The sequence below is a fragment of the Ornithorhynchus anatinus genome, chromosome 3 (genome assembly GCF_004115215.2).
Source record: "Ornithorhynchus anatinus isolate Pmale09 chromosome 3, mOrnAna1.pri.v4, whole genome shotgun sequence".
Taxonomy (NCBI): domain Eukaryota; kingdom Metazoa; phylum Chordata; class Mammalia; order Monotremata; family Ornithorhynchidae; genus Ornithorhynchus; species Ornithorhynchus anatinus.
Window position 1 is genome coordinate 121,489,563 of NC_041730.1, and position 21,697 is coordinate 121,511,259.

General features: G+C 41.3%; 1 protein-coding gene and 1 non-coding gene across 2 annotated transcripts in view; one reads left to right on the forward strand and one right to left on the reverse strand.

Moving 5' to 3' along the window:
* HELLS (helicase, lymphoid specific) overlaps positions 1-21,697 on the forward strand; it is a 46,851-nt gene that overhangs the window by 15,731 nt on the left and 9,423 nt on the right. The window contains exons 3-15 of the mRNA XM_029061593.2: positions 131-253; positions 2,470-2,526; positions 3,465-3,501; positions 3,612-3,676; positions 4,753-4,794; positions 5,325-5,552; positions 6,302-6,484; positions 7,549-7,692; positions 11,189-11,385; positions 14,462-14,558; positions 18,958-19,119; positions 19,411-19,553; positions 19,755-19,893. Of these exons, the coding sequence (XP_028917426.1) occupies positions 131-253; positions 2,470-2,526; positions 3,465-3,501; positions 3,612-3,676; positions 4,753-4,794; positions 5,325-5,552; positions 6,302-6,484; positions 7,549-7,692; positions 11,189-11,385; positions 14,462-14,558; positions 18,958-19,119; positions 19,411-19,553; positions 19,755-19,893 (1,617 nt within the window). The remainder of the gene's footprint in view (positions 1-130; positions 254-2,469; positions 2,527-3,464; positions 3,502-3,611; positions 3,677-4,752; positions 4,795-5,324; positions 5,553-6,301; positions 6,485-7,548; positions 7,693-11,188; positions 11,386-14,461; positions 14,559-18,957; positions 19,120-19,410; positions 19,554-19,754; positions 19,894-21,697) is intronic.
* TRNAG-CCC lies at positions 3,047-3,117 on the reverse strand. The gene has a single exon. It is a non-coding gene; the product is annotated as a tRNA-Gly (tRNA).

Consider the following 21,697-nt stretch of genomic DNA (forward strand, 5'->3'; position numbering starts at 1 on the left):
TTCTTTCCATTGCAAATTTTGTTATCCAATTTATTCAACTTCTCTGGCCTTGACCAATTCTTGGATTAAAGATTACAATAAATTTAAGTTATTTATGATGTTTAAGAATACAGTTTTATTTTATTTATAGGCTCGCATGTCTTGGGATAGAGATTCTAGTGAAATGCGCTACAAGAGACTTCAGCATTTGCTTGAAAAAAGCAACATCTACTCAAAGTTTTTGCTAACCAAAATGGAACAGCAACAACTGGAGGTAAATTTGTCTGTTATTGGCTTTACCGAATTTTTTAGAAGAATATACTCCTCAGACTCGAAAAAGGTTTTTATTTGAGAGAACAAGTTGACTGCCTTTATTTTCAACTGTTAAGTTATTGTTTACAGAGGTAACCAGGATAACCTGGAATCTTTGAATCTTAGGTTATTGTTTACAGAAGTAACCAGGATAACCTGGCACCTCTGAATCAGGTTGGCAACCCGAGAGCCGTGAGTCCTCACACCTCAGAGTTGGGTTCACGCATCCCAAGGTGATGCTCTGTGTCTCGGTTCTCAGCAATTACTGGGGACTACTAGAGTTTCATCAAGTCGTTGGGAGCAAAACATCACTCGGCAGGGAAAACAGGCTTCTCGACTACAATTCCAGGGAGTCGGCGGAAGGGTTTGGTGAGGAGAAACGAATGTGCTTGGAATCAGTAGTCACCCTGAATGAAACACTCCCCCACCCATGGCAAACTAGGGAGACTCTTCTCTGGCAGCCTGGAATTATGGGGAAGGGATTTATTAATTAAGAGTAGAAATGGGTTCAAAGCAGTTGTTTTTCTCTTGGCTGTAGCAACCTCATAGCATTGAGATAGGAAATAGAGCAGTGGATTACTCCATATAGCTCGGATCGAAGATCCCTTCCTTGCTCTTCCACTCATTCAGGGAAGGAGACCCTACCTCCTCATCTCTTTCAAAGAAAAGCTAGTTCAATGAGGATCTTCTGCCCCAGCCATTTTAACGTGACTTTGTTTTCATTTTCTTTGAAAAAAAGCCTTCATGGATGTGCTGGCAGCCCTTCAGGTTTGATATTTGCATTTGCATATACTGAATTTGCATTCTTCCCTCCCAAGTTTTCCCTTCCACCTGACTGACCCAGTTATTATAATAATAATAATAATAATAATAATAATAATAATCGTGGTTTTCGTTAAGTACTTACTAATGTGCCTCGCATGGTACTAAGTGTTGGCGTAGATACAAGATAATCAGGTCTTACATGTGGCTCATATTCTAAGTAGGAGGGAGCACACTTATTGAATCCCCATTTTGCGGAGGAGGAAAATGAGGCACAGAGAAGTTAAGTGGCTTGCCCAAAGTCATACAGCACGTAAGAGGTGTAGCTGGGATTAGAAGCCAAATCCCACATCTGAGAACATAATTCTCTTATCCATCTCCCTGCCATTATGGCATCTTTGACTCTCTTTCAACTTTTATATTTGATCTGTCTACAAATTCTTGGTTGTTTTATTCCTGAATACACCCCTTCCTCTCCAATTAAAAGATTGTCATACTGATCCAGGCACGTATATCCCACCTCGGCTACCGCATCAGGCTCCTCACTGGTCTCCCTGCTTCCAGTCTCTTCCCTTCACCCTCTTCTCTGCTGCCCACATCTGTTTTTTCAAATTGTTCTCCAAGTCTCTTTTCAAACCTCAAATGGCTACCGGTTCCTCACCTATCAAACAGAAACTCCTGACCGTAGCCTTTAGAGAATTCAATCAGTGGCATTTATTGAGAACTTAGAGTCTACAGAGCACTCCTAAGTGCTTAGGAAAGTAGAATACAATAGTCGATAGACAGGATCCCTACCCACAAAGAGCTTGCAGTCAATTATCTCTCTCCCTCTCCTCTTGTCTCTTATTTCACCTCAGCTCTCACTCATTGTTCCTCATAACCTACTCCCTATTCCTGCTTGATGAACTCTTCCTGCTTAGGCCTCCCACCTGCCTAGAACTCAGTCCCCTTTGAAATCTGCCAGGTTACAGCTCTATCCAACTTCAAAGCCCTTCTGAAATCAGATTTCCTCTAGGAGATTTCTAATTAATTTCTAATTTCCCTGCCTATATCCTCCCTACTGTTTTTTTGGGTTTTTTAAGCCACCTAAGCACTTATCTATTCGCAACCTCCTGTAGTGCTTCTCTGCATAGCAGCTTACCCTTTAACTTAATCCGTGGTCATATACATATCACCTTTTCCATCTTCCTCTTCTCTGTACTTTATTTTACTGTTTGTCTCCCCTTCCACAGTATAAGATATTTCCGGTCAGGATCCTTTCCACCAAATTATGTTGTACTCTCTGAAGCATTTTGTAGTGCTTTGCACCTAGGAGGGACTTAAATACCATAGCCTGATTGATTTTGTAGAAATCCATCCATGTCATGTGCATGTTTTATTCGTACCCTGTGCAAGTGAAGAAATTTATCATTTTAGGAACAGAAAAGGAAAGAGAAATTGGAGCGGAAGAAGGAAATTCTGAAAGTTTCAAAGGTATTGTATTTGTTAAAATATGACTTGAGAAATTTCTAATGCTTTTGTTATACTTTCAAAGAAAAGAAATCTTACCCTATAGCTTGCCAAATTATATTATGTTCCAGCTAGTTTTAACATGTCCTGGATTTTTCTTTTTAAGAAGGTATAGTAGAAGGACGTTGTAGGGAGAGGGAGTGAAGAAGAGACGAAGGAGAGAAAATAGTGGCACAGAGAGAATGAAGATATGTGCTCTAATAATAATAATAATAATAATAATGTTGGTATTTATTAAGCGCTTACTATGTGCCGAGCACTGTTCTAAGCACTGGGGTAGACACAGGGGAATCAGGTTGTCCCACGTGGGGCTCACAGTCTTAATCCCCATTTTACAGATGAGGGAACTGAGGCACAGAGAAGTTAAGTGACTTGCCCACAGTCACACAGCTGACAAGTGGCAGAGCTGGGATTCGAACTCATGAGCCCTGACTCCAAAGCCCGTGCTCTTTACACTGAGCCACGCTGCTTCTCCAAAATTGCATGCATTGGCCGGGAATCGAACCCGGGTCTCCCGCGTGGGAGGCGAGAATTCTACCACTGAACCACCAATGCCCCTAGCAACCGCAGATCAATACTGCTAGAAACATGTGGGATCTTAATTGTGGTGCATTGGAATCCTTGAGTTTGATGCCAGCAGTCTGCATTACTCTGCATTACTTTGCTCTGTCTCCTTCTCTCCTTCACTGCAAGTTGTGAAAATGCCCCTTACATTTGGTGCCCTATAGTACATGGGCCAGAAAGGGTATGTCTCTTCTTTTCAGGTTACATTATATCCACTGATTCATCTCCCTCCTAAATATCACCCGTACAACTGAAGGAAGAAATTTATTTGTGTTTTTAATATTTGTAACTTTAAGGGGCAGGTTCAAAACGTAATATTCCAAACGTTTATTTTGTAGGGGAAAAATCTAACCGATGCAAATGAAGAGAAGGCTGGTAAGTTTCTACTTTTGACAAAACTGATTCTGTTTATATGGTTAAGCTTGGATTTTTTTTCTTTCCAAATTGTTGTTACATGGCTAATATTTTTCTCACTTTATTTGTAGCTGTGAGAAGGAAAAGAGGAAGAGAAGAGGACACCTATAACATTTCAGAAGTTATGTCGAAAGAGGTAAAAATGAAAAGCATGAAATTCAAGGCGTGAATAAAGCCTTTTTCAGCTTTCCGTTTTAGGCCCCACTGTAACATGGCCTTCATTTCAGAAGTTATATCGAAAGAGGTAAAAATGAAAAACATGAAATTAAAGGCGTGAATAAAGCCTTTTTCAGGCTTCCGTTTTAAGCCCTGCTGTAACATGGCTCTTTAGCCCATTTAACTTACTTTTCTTATTTTTATGGATTTATTTAAAGGAAAAGAAGTCACTTTGACAAAATTGGAAGTCAATGGGTTTTAGTTAAGCTACAGAACATTAATTTTTAACTTAAGCATGTAGGTAATTTAGAAGGAACTGACCTGCCTGGTTTTCAGTGTAGAAAAGTACTATGGCCAAACATTGGGCTTTAGAGCACAGATATGTTAAGGGAGGTTTTTTGGTACTTTCCAACTTAGAAAATAGAGCCATTTTTTTCCTTTGTGGCCTAGAAGAAAGAGCATGGGACTGAAAGGTAGGAGCCCCTCTGCCACTGGCCCACTGGGACCGTTGGGCCACTTGATTTCTCTGTCCCCATTTTAAAAGGTGAAGAAACTGAGGCCCAAGGTTTCTTCAGGCTGATCATCATCAGTTATATTCATTAAATACTTATTGTGTGCAGTGCACTGTACTGAGCACTTGGGAGAGTAAAACAGGATTTGTAGATCAGAGCCCTGCCCCCAAGGAGTTTAAAGTCTGAGGAGACAGACAATATAAATAAATAATTTATAGTATGTAACTGAAAATAAGTGGTAACAGTAGACACTCAGCAAATGTGCTTAGAACAGTGCTCGATTACACAGGAAGAGCTTAACAATCCATAGTAAGAAGAATAATAAAATACTTAGTGAATTTCCACAGAAGTGTTACTGTGTTAACTGTTTTACTTGCAACATATTACACAAAGTAGTGTTACATAAAATACAAATACTGTAGTTGTAAAGCTGTTTTTCCAACTGTGCCAGCAATTTGTTTGTAAACAAGTAGCTTCCTATAATGTGCATTTTTTTCAGCCTCTTAAGCACAGTGATAAATCAGATTTTCCCCTTTTTATCTAGGAAATTTTGTCAGTGGCTAAACAAAGGAAAAAGGAGAATCAGGTATGTAACATGTAAATCATAAGATTTTTTTCAAAGATTCCATGAAAGGCCAAAAATATACCTTGTCTTAGCAGGTAATTAATAACCTTGGTTTGATAAATCTCAGTCTTTTATTTGACTTTTAGCAATTATCCAATGAATTTCTCTGAAGTAATTAGAAGGTGTGAGAGAGGATTATAGCAGGCTGTATTGCCAAGTATGGGATTGGAGAGATGTGTGATCTGAAATAAGGACACTGAGGGGGAGATATGATTTATTCCAAGAGGGGAAGGTGTTCTAGATGGGAACTAATTCTCTGGTTTTGTGTCTTGGGGAGTGCATCTATTCTTGGGTTGGGAGACTGTCAGACTGCGGAAGTATCACAAATGTGGGAGATGTGGGAGAAACTCCTCCTGAGTTGGAGTGTGTTCCTTGGGCAGGGAATAGATAACATTTTCCCAGAGCTGTGATGTTTAAATGTTAGTGATTATGTAAGTGTTTAATAGATAAGCCCCTTTAGCTCTAAGAACATGCATTCATTTCTTCTCTAGGATGAAAGCTCCTCATCAAACAAACTCTGTGCAGAAGATCTTCAGAAAAATAGTGATTCAAACAGTGAAATTAAAGATAGATTATCTCAAGCTGTACGCCACAGTGCAAAATATTTCCTGGATCCGGTTCGGAAATGTAACGGCCAGCCAGTACCTTTTCAACAACCAAAGCACTTTACAGGAGGAATAATGCGTTGGTATCAGGTGGAAGGCATGGAGTGGCTGAGGGTATGATTTTTTTGTTGTTTAGACTCCAGGTAGTGATACAGAATAAATCTGTCCATCATCAAATATGTGCTGTCATGAGCTATCCAAGATTACCCTTCTCTGAAAACTTAAAATACAAAGATAGTTTTTCAAAACTAGGTGTATAAACTAAGGAAAATTCTGATTGTAGGTTCAAATAATGGTGCAAAATCTTGTCACCGCCCAGATCCGGGAATGGAAAATGGAGCTTGAGGGGAATATAAGATCTAGTAACTGGGATAGAGTGAGGAAGAGCTTTGATCCCCAACCTGAGGTTGTTTGGTCAGTCCCAGGGGGATTAGAGAAGGGGGCTCACAGGGAGAAGACCTCAAGGATCTCAAGAATCCTGGCCATGGGGCCAAAAATGGTCCTACCTGACTATCCAGCTGATACTGGATGAGGTTGCCCTTGCCGTTATCATTGCAATTAGAATTTAGCCATAGTGAAGGACATGCTGCGCTTAGTGTACAGCGCTTTGCACACAGTGCTTAATAAATACGGCTGAATGAATGAGGATGCTAGCTGACTTGTGCTTAAGGGAGATGATGTGAGTGGAGACAGGAGTGAGTTTTCTGACTGTGAGAATAATGGTTACAAATCTGTCGACAAATTCGTTGTTTTCAGATGGATTGATTCAGCGTAATCTTGGTTCGCTTTTTCCTTGATAATTGGTTTGCGGGAACATTATAGCTTTATTATGCCTAAATTTAAATGTACCTTTTTTTGTGCAGATGCTTTGGGAAAATGGTATCAATGGGATTTTGGCTGATGAAATGGGATTAGGAAAGACAGTCCAGTGTATTGCAACAATCGCACTGATGGTGGAGCGAGGAGTGCCTGGCCCATTCCTTGTATGTGGTCCCCTGTCTACACTCCCTAATTGGATGTCAGAATTCAGGCGATTTACCCCAGAGGTAAAAGAGGAAGCAGTTTTTCCTTAATATATTGTTAAAATATTTTTTTCCACTAATACCTATGGCAGAAATAATGAAATCTGAAAAGTTATTCCTTGACTTCACTTTGCGGCTCCTGCTCTATTGGTCTTCATTTTGTCCTCTTTCTGGCTCAATTTTTGTATCCTTTTTATCCCCATTTGTTATTTTTGTTGATTCTCGTTCCTTCCCCGTACTTATTTTTCCTTCTCTTGTATTTTTGTTGTACTTTTTCTTTTTGTTTTTTCCTTCCCTTTAGTCTATTTTTTTCTCCTTTTATCCCCAAATTTGGCTGTGGATTTTCTTGACTATGCTGGCACTGGGGATTTGGCTTTGATTTATCAATAATAATAACAATACTATTACTGCTAACTTTGCTATTTATTAAGGGTTCACTATGTGCCAGGAACTGTACTAAGCTCTGGGCTAGATATGGGATAATCACAGAAGACACAGTCCCTGTCCGCCTGGGGCTCACAGTCTAAGCAAGGGGGAGAGAAGGTAATGAATCCCCATTTACAGAGGAGGAAAGTGAGAGTCGTAGAAATTAAGCGACTTGCCCAAAGTCACAAATCAGGCAAGTGGCAGAGCTGGGGTCAGAATCCAGGTCCTTTGTCTCCCAGGTCTGCTCTTTCCACTAGGCAACACTACCTCTTGCTGCAGAGGGAAAGGGAGGTGGCTTGTGTACCCCATGGCTCAAGCTGGTGAGAATGGGTGGAGGTGTGAGAGTGTCACTAGCGAAATGATTATGTGTAATGGTAAATGAAATCACCAGATTAAAATGACCACTATTGAAGCTTTCATCCTGTAGGGTAGGGGTCACATCAAATCATTTACTGTACTCTTCCAAGCGCTTAGAAGAGTGCTGCACGCAGTAAGCTCTCAATAACTACCACTGGTTGAATGATTGATCAAGGCTCACCTGTCATTCCTGAGAGCTGACTAGTCATTTTAATCTGGGGGCTTAAGTGTTTTCTAGCAATCCATGGGCTTTTCTTAAGTTTTGATTGCAGCCGAGTGCTTTGTTTTTTTCTTTGATGTTCTAGATTCCTATATTATTGTATCATGGAAATCAGCAGGAGCGTCGCAAACTGGTACAGAAGATTCATAAGCGACACGGGTCAGTGCAAATACATCCTGTGGTCATTACATCATTTGAAATAGCCATGAGGGACAGAAATGCTCTTCAGGTACAAAAATAATTTGTGTGTGTGTGTGTGTTACTGTATTATGTTTAATCAGAAAAATAAACTATGCATAATACGTACAGGCTGTGGCCTGTGAAATGTATTTGTATGGTCCATCCGATTGCAAGTATTAAACTTAATGGTTCATCTGATCCTCACTACGGGCACGTATATTGAATGGGATTGTATATCCACCTACAGTAAAGACAGGGCAGCTATAGTCAGAATTATTACCTTAGAGAGTACTGAGGGGAGCATCCATTTTGCCTCTTCTCTTCCTCCTATCCTGCTGTTCTTTAGTTAATATTATTTACTGAGCTCCTACCTGGAGCAGAGCACAGGACTAAACCCTTGGGAGAATACATTAGAGTTAATAGACTGATCCCTGCCCTCTTTGTTTATAATCTAGCAGAATATCTCTCATCCTGTCACTCAGTGGAAAGAGCACAGGCTTGGGAGTCAGGACATGGCATCCATTCCCAACTCTGCCACTTGTCTGCAGTGTGACCTTGGGCAAGCCACTTGACTTCTGTGCCTCAGTTCCCTCATCTGTAAAATGACCGTGAGCCCCACGTGGGACAACCTGATTCCCTTGTATCTACCCCAGCGGTTAGAACAGTGCTTGGCACATAGTAAGCGCTTAACAAATGCCATAATTATTATTATTGATATCATTAGTCTATTCTCACATGGATCTTCACCCTTCTGGTCATCTTGAAGCCCTTTTCCTCTTCCTTCTCCTGCTTTATTCTGTTCTTGTAGTAACTGAAACTGTAAGCAGCATTCCATTTGTGATCATAAAGTGTTCTATGTAATAGCAGCACAATTTCATCTTCATCTTTCATCTTCCTGGTGATGCCCAGCATTCTATTGGCCTTTTTGGCTTGTGGTACATATTGGACTGATACTTCGAAGGAACAAAATATGATTATAAGATCTCCTTCCAGAGATGCGGCTTTTTTAAGCTCCAAGCCTGTCTTCACTTTCCAGTTCCTTCTTCCTCACTGCTCTCAAACGTGCTCATTCACACTCTCCATCTACCGCCTACCGTTCCTCTCCAAACTCCTTGAGAGGGGTGTCCACACCAGCTATCTCCATTTCTCTCCTTAACCCCCTCCAACCTTGCTTCCTCCCCTTTCACTCCACAGAAACTGCCCTCTCTGAGGTCTCCAATAACTTTGCCAAATCCAGCGGCCTCTACTCCATCCTTGTATCGTCTCAGATGCCTTTGACACTGTGGATGACCCCCTTCTCCTTGAAACATTATATAACCTTCGTTTCACTGACACTGTTCTTTCTTGGTTCTTCTCCTATCTGATTGGTCTTTCTCAGTCTCTTGCAGACTCCTTCTCTACCTCCTACCTTCTGACAGTGGAGGGGTCTCAAAGCTCAGCTCTGGGACTTCCGTTCTGTTTTCCATCTACACCCACTCCCTTGGACAGCTCATTCACTTTCAAGGCTTCAACTATCATCTTCTTGCAGGTGATCCCAAATTCACCTCCAGCCCTGATCTCTCTCTTTCGCTGCAGATTTCCTCCTGCTTTCAGGACATCTCTAACTGGCCATCCTGCTGATACTTTAAACATGTCATAAGCAACATAATTTATTTCCCACCCAAACTATGCCTTCCCCGTCATTCTCATCACTCTATACAATACCACTATCCTCCCTATCCCACAGCCTGTAACTTGATGTCCTCGACTTATTTCTTTCATCCAAACTACATATTCAGTCTAATCAGCAGATCCTGCCAGTTCTACATTCACAACATTGCTAAAATCTGCCTCCATCCCAACTGCTACCCAAGCCCTTACCTTGTCTTTTCTTGACTACTGGATCTGCCTCCTCTCTGACTTCCCTGTCCCCTGTCTTTCCCCACTCCAGTCTTCACTCTGCTTCCTAGATTTTTCTAGAAAACTGCAGTTCACATCTCCACATTCTTTGGTTGCCCTTCCTCCTCCGTATCAAACAGAAACCCTTTATCAGTGGCTTTAAAACAGTGAATCAACTTTCCCCTTTCTAACATAGCACACCTATAGCCCATTCCGCACACTTTGCTCCTGTAGTGCTGGGTTGTCACTGTTTGTTCATCTCATCTGTCTCCCTGCTGAACCTTTTCTCACGTCCTCCCTTTGGCCTGGAATTCCCCCTTCCATCTATGCCAGACCTGGGCAAGGAATGTGTCTATTATGCTGTACTCTCCCAGTCATTTAGTACAGTGCTCTGGGAGAGAATACAGTACAACAGAGTTGGTAGTCATGTTCCCTGCCAAAAAGGAATTTACAGTCTAGAGAGGGATTCAGAGACTATACGGTCCAAGAATTCTGCAACTTTCCCTCCAGTTCCTTCTGAATTATTGGGAAGATGTTATCTTGTCCTGGTGATTTACTGGTGAGTTAATAGTATTTATTGAGTGCCTGCTTTGTTGAGAGTACAATAGGAATAATGGACATGATCCCTGCCCTCAAGAAGCTCACAGTCTAGCCGGGTGACAGGCACTAAAATAAGTGACAAGTAGGAAGGAAAAGGGATCAGTTTTATGACACCTTGTGTGGACATCTCAGTTTGATTCAGTGTGATATGTTGCTAAAACAAAAAATGTAGGATGTGGGTATCTACTTTTCTCACAGAAATCAAAGAATTAATTGACCCTCTCATCAATCTACTTTTCATTCCTGAGTGCATCTCTTAAACTACAGTCATCATGAGGTCCCATAAATAGCCTAGCTGGTTTGTGTTTTAATTGTATTTGAAAAATCCTCCGTTAGGTTTAGGCAGGCCAAAAAGTTACTTGAAAAGCATCTTACAAGGACTTCTAACTTGTTTGCTCCTGAAGGGCCTCTCTCTATGGGCTTTGTCTTTTTATAGTCTTTTTTGTTGCCATATTCACCTTCTCCTGTTGGTTTAAAGGAGAGTGCCATGACAGTGGGTTCAATCCAGAGATAGAACCTGGAAGATGAGGGAGATGAAGAAGTTGAGAAATTAGCCTTGGAAATTTGTCACCAGGAATCATTAGACTTGGTCATGTTTGTCGAACCATTTTCTTGGGGTTAGGGAGGCAGGAAAGAAGGCCAGGAGTTGGGAATGGAATGGATCCCATGGTTGTCTACTACTAGACAAAACTGGACATTTGTCTCAGGCCTACTGCTCCAGACCATACTTTGTAATGGCTATTCATTGGCACTTTTCCCCAACTCCATTCCTTCTGCGGCCTTGTCTATCCCAATTAAAAATAACCTTGATTGTGTGGGGAGGGGAAAGTCACAGTGTGCATTTTCTGGGGAAAAGGGGTAGAAGGCTAAATGTGGCTTCCAGAGTCCCTTGACTCCTACAGACAGGGCCCACCGAAACCTTACAGCTAATCCTAAACAAGAGTGCCTTCCCATGAGAAGAAAGTCATGAACTTCAATGATATTAATTTGTTTTATCCACGGATTTCTGGTCTATGAAAAGTTACCACAATTGTCTCTCCCTTTCTTATTTTAAATTCATTCTCTAGCACTGCTATTGGAAATACTTGATCGTAGATGAAGGACACAGGATCAAGAACATGAATTGCCGTCTTATCCAGGAGCTAAAACGATTTAATACTGACAATAAACTTCTCTTGACTGGTACTCCTTTACAAAACAACTTAGCAGAGCTGTGGTCACTACTTAACTTCTTGCTGCCAGATGTATTTGATGACTTGAAGAGGTAGGTGGATCTAGAGTCATAGGCATATTTGGATTCATCATGATTTTTGGCATCTCAGAACCAGGGCTCATAATTAGATTGTATGTGACTTTTTTTTCTCCAGAGCTAAATGAAGCAAATGAACTTTTACTGGTTTCCTTTTAAAAGTATGTTGTGGGTGTTCTGTTTTAGAACAGGTGTATCTAATTAATATATATCTAACTATTCTTCCTCCAACTTGGACTGTGATTCCCATGTGGGACACATACCTGCTGGCCTATCCTGACTTTGCCCCAGTGCTCAGTATAGTGCTTGGCACATGATAAGCGCTTAACAAATACCGTAGTTATTACATCTTTATGTGAAGATAAGCTTTTTTTTAAAAAAAAAGTTGACTTAGGATACTCACAACTTTCACATCCCTAATCTAGCTCAAAAAATAATCAGTACTGTGAATTTTATACAATTTACCATTGTTCCTAAACAATGTTTGGATTTTTGCTTATACTTCAAAAATGAAAAATTAAGAAAATGGAGGAACAAACCTTGAAGCCTTTAAAATATAGATGATCGCACCTTCAAGCACTATTTATTACTTTAAAGCAGATCACATATAAAGCAGTTGATAGAAATACTATGAGATAGTACTTTCTTCTAATTGGATTGTCATAAAAAGCAGTCATTACAGTTTTTCATCTTGAAGGTAATTGTTTACTACCCGTGCTCTGCACACATAAGCTCTTAAGTATTCATTAGATGATCTAGTAATAAAATGAATATACAGTATCTTCTATCTTGAAGAAGGAAATGGGACCATAGTGTACTCAGATGATAACATACCCATTTCTCGTTATTACTACCTTGAAACGGAGGTATAACTATCCACTTTGTAATGGAATATTCAGATTAGCATAATGGTAGTCATGTTCCCTGCCAAAAAGGAATTTACAGTCTAGAGAGGGATTCAAGACTACACGGTCCAAGAATTCTGCAACTTTCCCTCCAGTTCCTTCTGAATTATTGGGAAGATGTTATCTTGTCCTGGTGATTTAACATGGACTGTAAGTTTTGTATGTCGTAGGGGTCAACTCACATGGGTGATTACCCCCCAGTCTTTTGAGCAGAACTTCAAGCCTACTTTTCCTAGGTCTCTAACTGAAGTCCTAAGAATTTCCAGTCAGGGCTGAGAACACCAAAATATTGGCTTTCTAGCTTTAGCTCTTTCAGTCAGTCAATCAGTGGCATTTATTGAGCACTTATTGAGTGTAGGGCACTGTGCTAAGCACTTAAGAGAGTAGATATGTTCTCTGCCCACAAGGTGTTTGCAGTCTAGGGGGTGACAGACATTGAAATAAATTACAGATAGAGAAAATAGAGTGTAAGGATGTGAACGGAAGTGCTTGGGGCTAAAGGTGTAGGGAATATCAGGTGCTCAACGGGTGTAGATCCAACTGAATACGCCATGCAGAATGGAGAGAGAGTAGGAGAAAAAAAGGCTTGCTTAGTCCAGGAAGGCCTCTTTGAGATGTGATTTTCGAATGGCTTTGGGTAAGCAGCACGACCTGGTGGAAAGAGCCCGGGCCTTGGAGTCAGAGGACCTGGATTCAAATCTTGGCTTTGCTCTGTGACCTTGGTCAAGTCAACCTCTCTGTCCCTCATTTGTAAAATGGGAATTTTGGTTTCCTCTTACTTAGACTCTAAGCCCCCTGTGGACAGGGACTGCGTCTGGCCTGATTCTTATATTTACTCTAGTGCCTAGAAAAGTGCTTGTCACGTAATAGGTCCTTAAAAAAATACAATAATTATCAATCATTTGAATGTGGGAGAGTGATGAACTGTTGGATGCGAAGAGGGAGGGAGTTCCAGGCCCGCGGGAGGATGTGGGGAAGGGATCAGAAGTGTAGACGAGATCGAGTTATAGAGAGTAGATTGGTGTTAAATGAACAGAGTGCACAGGTTGGGCTGAAGTAGGAGATCCACAATGTAGGGTAGAAGTGAGAGCGGATCGAATGCCTTAAAACCAGTGGTAAGGCATTTCTGTTTGACGCAGAGGTGGATGGGAAAACATTGGAGATTTTTTTGAGGAAGGAGATTCGGACTGAATGATTTTGCAGAAAAATGATCCCAATAGCAGAGTGAAGTTTGTACTGGAGAGGGAAAAGCCAGGATATAGAAAGGTCAGTGAGGAGGCTGATGAGGTTGGAATTGCTGAGTTCTTGGATTAGAATGGAGGTAGTTTGGATGGAGAGGAAAGGGTGGATTTTAGCGGTTATGAGAATCTGGTGACCGAGTCAATATGTTGAGTGAGAGGGATGATGTCAAGTATATGGGCTTGTGAGATGAGGAAGGTGGTGCTGTCTACAGTGAGAGGAAAGTCAACGGGAGGACAAGATTTGGATGGGAAGATAAGTTCTGTTTTGGACATGTTAAGATGGAGGTATGCATCCTGGCAGAGATGTCCTGAAGGCAGGAGCAGTGTGGCCTAGAGAACAGACCACAGGCCTAGAAGTCAGAAGGATCAGGGTTTGAATTCTGACTGCCAATTGTTTATTGTGTGACCTCAGCAGGTTGCTTACCGTCTGTCCCTCAGTTGCTGTATCTGTAAAATGGGGATTAAGCCTATCAGTCCCATTTGGGACATGGATTGTGTCCAACCCGATTGTCTTGCATCTACCCCAGTGCTTAGTACAGTGCCTGGCACGTAGTGAACTCTTAACAAACACCATTAAAAACACTGCAGAAAAAGAGAGAGTGTAAGGCTGGAGATAATACATTTGGGAATCATCTGGGAGGAGATGTGAGTTGACCTTGGAGGGAATGAGTTTTCCAAGGGAGTGGGTGTAGGTGGAGAACAGAAGGGGACCCAGAACAGAGCTCGACACCACTGTCACAGAGTGAGAGACCCTGCAGAGCTCTGAATTAAGTGCTTGGGAGAGTACTCTAATAGACTTGGTAGACACATTCCCTGCTCACAAGGAGCTTACATTCTAGAGAGGGAGATAGTTTAAATATTCCTTAGGAGTAACTACCTCTTTAAATATGAAAATATCTGTATTTTAAGGCTCTTTGGTGACTCAATTCTTTTGTTTCCCTCCAGCTTCGAGTCTTGGTTCGACATAACTAGCCTTACTGAAATTGCTGAGGATATCGTCGCGAAAGAAAGAGAACAGAACATCTTGCACATGCTGCACCAGGTCTTAATTTTCTTTTTGATTGTCTCTTTGCCCAATTATAGATGTCATTTTGTTATGATTTAGTGACAGATGTTTCTTGAGTTAATGTTTACTGCTTATGCCTACTTATAATTTATTGTAATGTCTGTTTCTGCAGTTAGTGTCTGTTTCTGCGGCTAGATCGTAAGCACCTTGAGAGCAGATAGCTTGTCTACTGTCTCTCTTGTAACTCTGCCAAGGGCTTAATTTACCAAGTAAATGCCCAATAAATGCTATTGATTAGAAGTACCCTGCTGTCTTAAATCCTGTGGAAGCATTTTGATAATGGTATATCATCATCAAAAATTAAACATCCTATGTGAGTAGCATTGTTCTAAGCACTGTGGGGGTTTATCATGGATTTGAGAAGGTAGGACCCATGTCTTCAAAGAATTTAAATGCAGGACATGGACCGTGTCTTCCTACTGCCCAGGGATTCCTTTGTCGTATCACAGGTGCCATGATAAAAGGATTCCTCCCCAACTCACAAAGCAAAGATAAGCTAATCTTAGGATATTAACACTTGGAGTCTTAACAACACTTGGCTGTTGGGATAAGCAACAGATGAGCTGAGAAGACAAATTGCTCCTGTCATTATCTGGCTCACCAAAGTTCAGGTCTCTATTAACAGGGTTGGAGGAAACAACCCCAGATATCCAGGGGACACAACCTTCTAGGAATTGGTGGAAGCTACAAAGAGCAGTTTCTCCTCTCATGATTCCTTCTGCCGCTGTTCTGCTACTTTGATTCTGGCACTCCTATGCATTCTGGGGGTATCGATTGTGCATATATGAGAAGCAATGTGGTTTAGCGGCAAGAGCACGGCTTGGGAGTCAGAGGACTTGGGTTCTAATCCCGGATCCGCCACTTGTCTGCTGTGTGATCTTGGGCAAGCCACGTAACTTCTCTGTGCCTCAGTTTCCTCATCTGTAACATGGGGATTAAGACTGTGAGCCCCACTTGGGACAACCTGATTACCTTGCATTTACCGCAGTGCTTAGAATTGTGCTTGGCACATACTAAACGTTTAACAAATACCATTATTATTGTTATGTGTTTATGTAACTGCACATACGTGGCCTGTCTGTCTAGTGAATAGAGCGCTGCTCTGGGAATTGGGAGACTTGAGTTCTGGTCCTGTTTCAACTGGTAACTTGCTAAAGGGGACAAAAATTGCACATGCACGCTGCAACGTGCAGTACTCGCACCCATCTTCTCATTCATCCCACCTTGTGTCCCAGTGGGAAAATCACTGACAGGGACACTAGCCAGATAATTCAGCGGTATAGATTCTCGGTCCTCAAGTCTCAGGACCTGGACTCATTTGGCATTCCAGATGGGAGACTCCAATGGTATTTCAGTTGTATTTATTGAGTGCTTAATATTTGCATTCATTCATTCCTTCATTCAGTTGAGCGCTTACCATGTGCAAAGCACTGTACTAAGCACTTGAGAGATTGCAGTATAACAGCAAAAAGGCACACTCCCGGCCCACTACTAGCTCACAGTCTAGAGGGGGAGACAGGCATTAATATATGTAAATGAATCAGTAAATGAATAAAATAAATTACATATATGTACATTCATTCCTTCGTTCAGTCGAGCGCTTACCGTGTGGAAAGCACTGTACTAAGCACTTGAGAGTGCAGTATAACAACAAAAAGATGCGCTCCTTGCCCACAACTAGCTCACAGTCTAGAGGGGGAGACAGACATCAATATACATAGATAAATGAATAAAATAAATAAATTACGGATATATACATGTGTGCTGTGGGGCTAGGAGGGAGGATGAATGAAGGGAGCAAGTCAGGGTGACGCAGAAGGGAGTGGGAGAAGGAAAAAGGAGGGCTTAGTAAGGGAAGGCGTCTTGGAGATGTGCTTCGATAAGGTTTTGAAGTAGGGGAGAATAATTGTCTGATGAAGAGGGAGGACGTTCTAGGCCAGGGACAGGATTTGGGTGAGAGGTTGAAGCGAGATAGATGAGATCAAGGCGCAGTGAGAAGGTTAGCATTAGAGGAACAAAGTGTGCGGGCTGGGTTGTAGTAGGAGAGTAGTGAGGTAAGGTGCAGAGCACTGTACTAAGTGGTTGGGGGAGTTCAATACAACAAAATTAGCAGACACATTCCCTGCCCATAACGAGCTTGCAGTCTAGAGGGGGAGTCAGATAGTATTTGAATAAATCACTTAATAATTTAACGATATGTACGTGCATAAACGCTCTGGGGTGGGAGATGGCACAGATATCATGTCCATAGGTCACAGATCCAAGTGAACATTCAACGCACAAGGGAGAATGAGCCGGGGAAAAGCGGGCTTAATTGGGCAGGGCCTCTTGAGGGCTACCAAGAGCCCACTGAGGGAAGGCGTAGGAGAGGCCGGGTCTGGAAGTCAGAAGAACCTGAGTTCTAATCCCGGCTCTGCCACTTGTCTGCTGCTGACCCTGCCGGTCACTTAATTTCTCTTTGCCTGCGTTCCCTCGTCTGTAAAATGGGGATTAAGACTGTAAATGCTTACAAAGTACACAGCACATAGTAAATGCTTAACAAATGCCATTATCATTATTATTATTACGAGAAAGCATTTCAGGTAAAACTTGGTAACCACAGCGATATAGTTCCTTCAAAAAGTGTGAACGTCTCTGGTAGTAATAATAATGTTGGTATTTGTTAAGCACTTACTCTGTGCCGAGCACTGTTCTAAGCGCTGGGGCAGATAAAGGGTGATCAGGTTGTCCCACGTGAGGCTCACAGTCTTAATCCCCATTTTACAGATGGGTTACTGAGGCACCGAAAAGTGAAGTGACTTGCCCAAAGTCACACAGCTGACACGTGGCGGAGCCGGGATTGGGACCCATGATCTCTGACTCCTAAACCCGTGCTCTTTCCACTGAGCTACGCTGCTTCTTTAAATCAAGTCTAAAGTTTATTAGAGTTTATTATGTAAGCAGCGTGGCTCAGTGGAAAGAGCCTGGCCTTCGGAGTCAGAGGTCATGAGTTCGACTCCTGTCTCTGCCACTTGTCAGCTGTGTGACTGTGGGCAAGTCACTTCACTTCTCTGTGTCTCAGTTACCTCATCTGTAAAATGGGGATTAACTGTGAGCCTTATGTGAGACAACCTGATTACCCTGTATCTGCCCCAGCGCTTAGAACAGTGCTCAGCACATAGTAAGCGCTTAACAAATACCAACATTATTATTACTGTTCTAAGTGCTGGAGAAGTTATTAACTAATCAGGTTGGACACAATCCCAGTCCCAGTGAAGTAGTTTAAGTTGCATTTGCAAGGTCACACAGCAAGCAATTGGCAGAACTGAGATCAGAACCCAGGTCATTCATTCATTCAATAGTATTTATTGAGCGCTTACTATGTGCAGAGCACTGTACTAAGCGCTTGGAATGTACAGTTCAGCAACAGAGACAGGTCCTTTGGTTCCAAGGTTGATGCTCTTTCCACTACGTCATGCTGCACAGTTGAGATATTCAGTGCCCGTAGAGGGCAGGGGAGAGGCAGACATCAACATATTGTATAACCCTACTAATACCCAGCTCTGATTTGTCAACCACAAGTCAGATAGTACCAGATCCTGAAATAGAATCTAATTTTCATTCATTCAATTGTATTTATTGAGCAAAACACTGTAGTAATAATAATAATAATAATAATGTTGGTATTTGTTAAGCGCTTACTATGTGCAGAGCACTATTCTAAGCGCTGGGATAGATACAGGGTCATCAGGTTGTCCCTTGTGAGGCTCACGGTCTTCATCCCCATTTGACAGATGAGGTAACTGAGGCACAGAGAAGTGAAGGGACAGCTGCCAAGTGGCATAGCCGGGATTCGAACCCATGACCTTGGACTCCCAAGCCCTGGCTCTTTCCACTGAGCCATGCTGCTTCTCTAAACACTAAACACTTGGGAGAGTACAGTACATCAACAAATAGACACATTCCTGCCCACAACGACCTCACAGTCTAGAGGGGGAGACAGATATGAATAGAAGTAAAGAAATAGATAAATTTATTGAAACCCAATATTTCACTTTAATTATATTCAATTTAAGTAAAATTTATGTATACAGTAGGCAAAAAAATAGAATGGGAGGGAAACTTGGTTTCCATAAATCCTCTTCAGCATAACTCTGGTATTTGCAGAGGGACAAGCAAACACTATATAACTATCTTAGTTAATATGGGAATGGAAATAAATAGAACAAATAAAATTGAGAACATGTGAAACGTCAGAATGCTTTTGGTCATAGGAATGTTTCTGGTGTGCCTCAATTGAAAATTTTGTTTACATTTTGGAAGTTAGAATAACGAGGCCTAGAAGTTTTTTGTCTGTCCCACGAATTGAGGTGAACTTACTATGCTTAAATTGTAGATTCTAACTCCTTTCTTACTGAGAAGACTAAAATCGGATGTTGCCCTCGAGGTTCCTCCCAAACGAGAAGTAGTGGTGTATGCACCACTTTCCAAGAAACAGGAAACATTCTACACAGCCATTGTGAATCGTACCATTGCAAAAATGTTTGGAGCCACTGAGGTATTTTAAAAATTCAGTTTAATTTAATGATGTATGAAATATAGCATCTGTTCCTGTGGACATTTAGTAAATGTGGGGTGAAATTGCTGACAGTGAAAAACAGAAGCGTAGGTTGTTTTTTGTTCGGGGGGAGGGGGGTTGTTCCTCCGAGATAAAGGAATTTCTTCACCTAGCTTAGTTGTTTCATCTTTTGAATAACTGATTATCCAATTTGAACACACACACACACGCACACACACACACGCCCTTTTGGCATTTAGAAAATAGTTGCTCTTATTATTTTTCCCATAGAAAGAAACAATTGAACTGAGTCCTACAGGAAGACCAAAGCGCCGGAGTAGGAAAGTGATCAATTACCGAGAAGTAGAAAGTGATACCTCCGACGAGTTGGAAAAATTAATTAATCAAGTGCAACAAGAGGTAGAACAAGAGAGGTGTGTAGTTAAACCTGAACATCTTTTAAACGATTAGTGTTCTGAGAGCTGGTTTTATTTATATGCCCCTCCTCTAGGCTGTAAGCTCGTTATGGGCAGGGAATGTGTCAACTCTCCCAAGCGCTTAATGCAGTGCTCTGCACACAGTAAGGACTCAAATACAGTGGACTAATTGATTGATATGCTCTATGTCTTTGCTAGGCCCCTTGTAGAAATCAGTGGTCCAGTGGATTCAGAAGTTAACCTTAAGTTACAAAACATTATGATGCTACTTCGTAAGTGCTGTAACCATCCATATCTCATTGAGTATCCTTTAGATCCTGCCACTCAAGAGTTTCAGGTAAGTAGCTAAAAGCAAGTGTTTGGAGCGTGAACCCGCCTGAAACTCCTTCTCCTTTCAAATCAGCTAAACTCATCTTCCTCCTTAATGTTCTTCTCCCTTTCCTCCTTCTCCTCTTTCTCCTCCTGCTCCTTCTGCTCCCCTTTTCCTCCGCTTCTTTTCCGTCCTTCCCCTCTTCCCTCCCTCCCCACTCCCGCACCCCCAATTTTAATTTTCTTCATCCCAGGTCACCCCTCCAATCTAGCAACTCTGAATTTTTGCACCCACAGCCATCTATCCACTTTTGAAGAAATATATTGATTCATATACTCTATTTAAGCAGCATATCCTAGTGGGTAGCACACAGGCCTGGGAGTCAGAAGGACTTGGATTTCAATTTCTGCTCTGCCCTTGTCTGCTGTGTGACCTTGGGCAAGTTATTTAACTTCTCTATACCTCAGTTGCCTCATCTGTAAAATGGGGATTAAGACTGAAACTGTGTCCAACCTGATTAGCCTGTATCTACCCCACTGCTTAGAACAGTGCTTGATGTATGCTAAGCTCTTAACAAATACTATTATAATTATTATTAGCTTGTATCTTCCCCAGTGCTTAGTACAGTGCCTGACACATAGTAAGTGCTTAACAAATACCATAATCAAAAATCACCTATGAGTTCACTTATCCTGTACTTTTATTCCCTTTATCTCATGTGTAAATTAATTTTGGCTCTGTTGTGGATGGGGATTGTATTTTTTTAGTCAATAGCATTAAGTACTTAGTGTGTACAAAATATTGTGCTAGGCACTTGAGAAAATGTTATAAATGGAGTAGATACGATCCCTGTCCTCATCAAGTTTACCATCTAGCTGTGGAGACAAACATAAAGTGTTAAAAACAGGAGGAAATAATAGAATATATTGTACTCTCCCAAGAACTTAGTCCAGCACTTAAAATGCACTTTGTAAATATGATTGATGAGGTTTCTGAAACTAGACTGTTGTTTATTTAAATTAATAGTGTTGAATGACAAAACTTCAGAGCTTTCCATCTTAATCATAAAATGATAAAAGTTGTGGTATTAAGCACTTACTGTTTTTTGAGCATGTGCTGCTAATGGCTGAGTTGGAAATGAGATAATCAGAAGAATAGACACAATCTACTTCCCACATGGGACAACAGTCTAAAAGAGGGAAAACAAGTATTTTATCCTCATTTTACAGATGAGGAAACTGAGGCAGAGAAGTTAAGTCAATTGACCAAGGTCACACAACAGGTCAGTGGTGACCCTGGGAGTGGAATTCAGATCTTCCTATTCCCAATCTTGTCATCTTTCCACTAGGCCACACTATTTCCCCATATTTGTAATACAGTGAACCATTAGGCAAACTCCCATTACTGTCGCAGTCCTGTTGAGTATAGAAATCTTGGAGGATGAGAATTAAAATCCAGTCTTATGAGCAACCTGTTTTTTAAATCTAAACATAATATGCATATAAAGTCTACGTGGATAGGTAAGAAAGAGTTCATTTAAACAATCGTCACACTTTTTTCAAAGTAGAAAAACTAGCTTCCTTTGTAAAGTGATTTTTTTTCTTCTTTCTTAGGAATAAATTAAGGGCAACTTTTTTAGTGCTATCATGAGCCAGGGCTCATGTTGTAAAAATTATTTAATATTTAAATTGTGTATTTTTTTCTTTGGTAACCTCCTTAGGTTAAATTTTGAAAAGCTTTCAATTTACTGTTCACTTATTGAGCACAGATTTTTATTAGCGAAGAGAACGAAATGCAGTCCTTTCCTGGTTATATTACTTGGGTTGCAGAG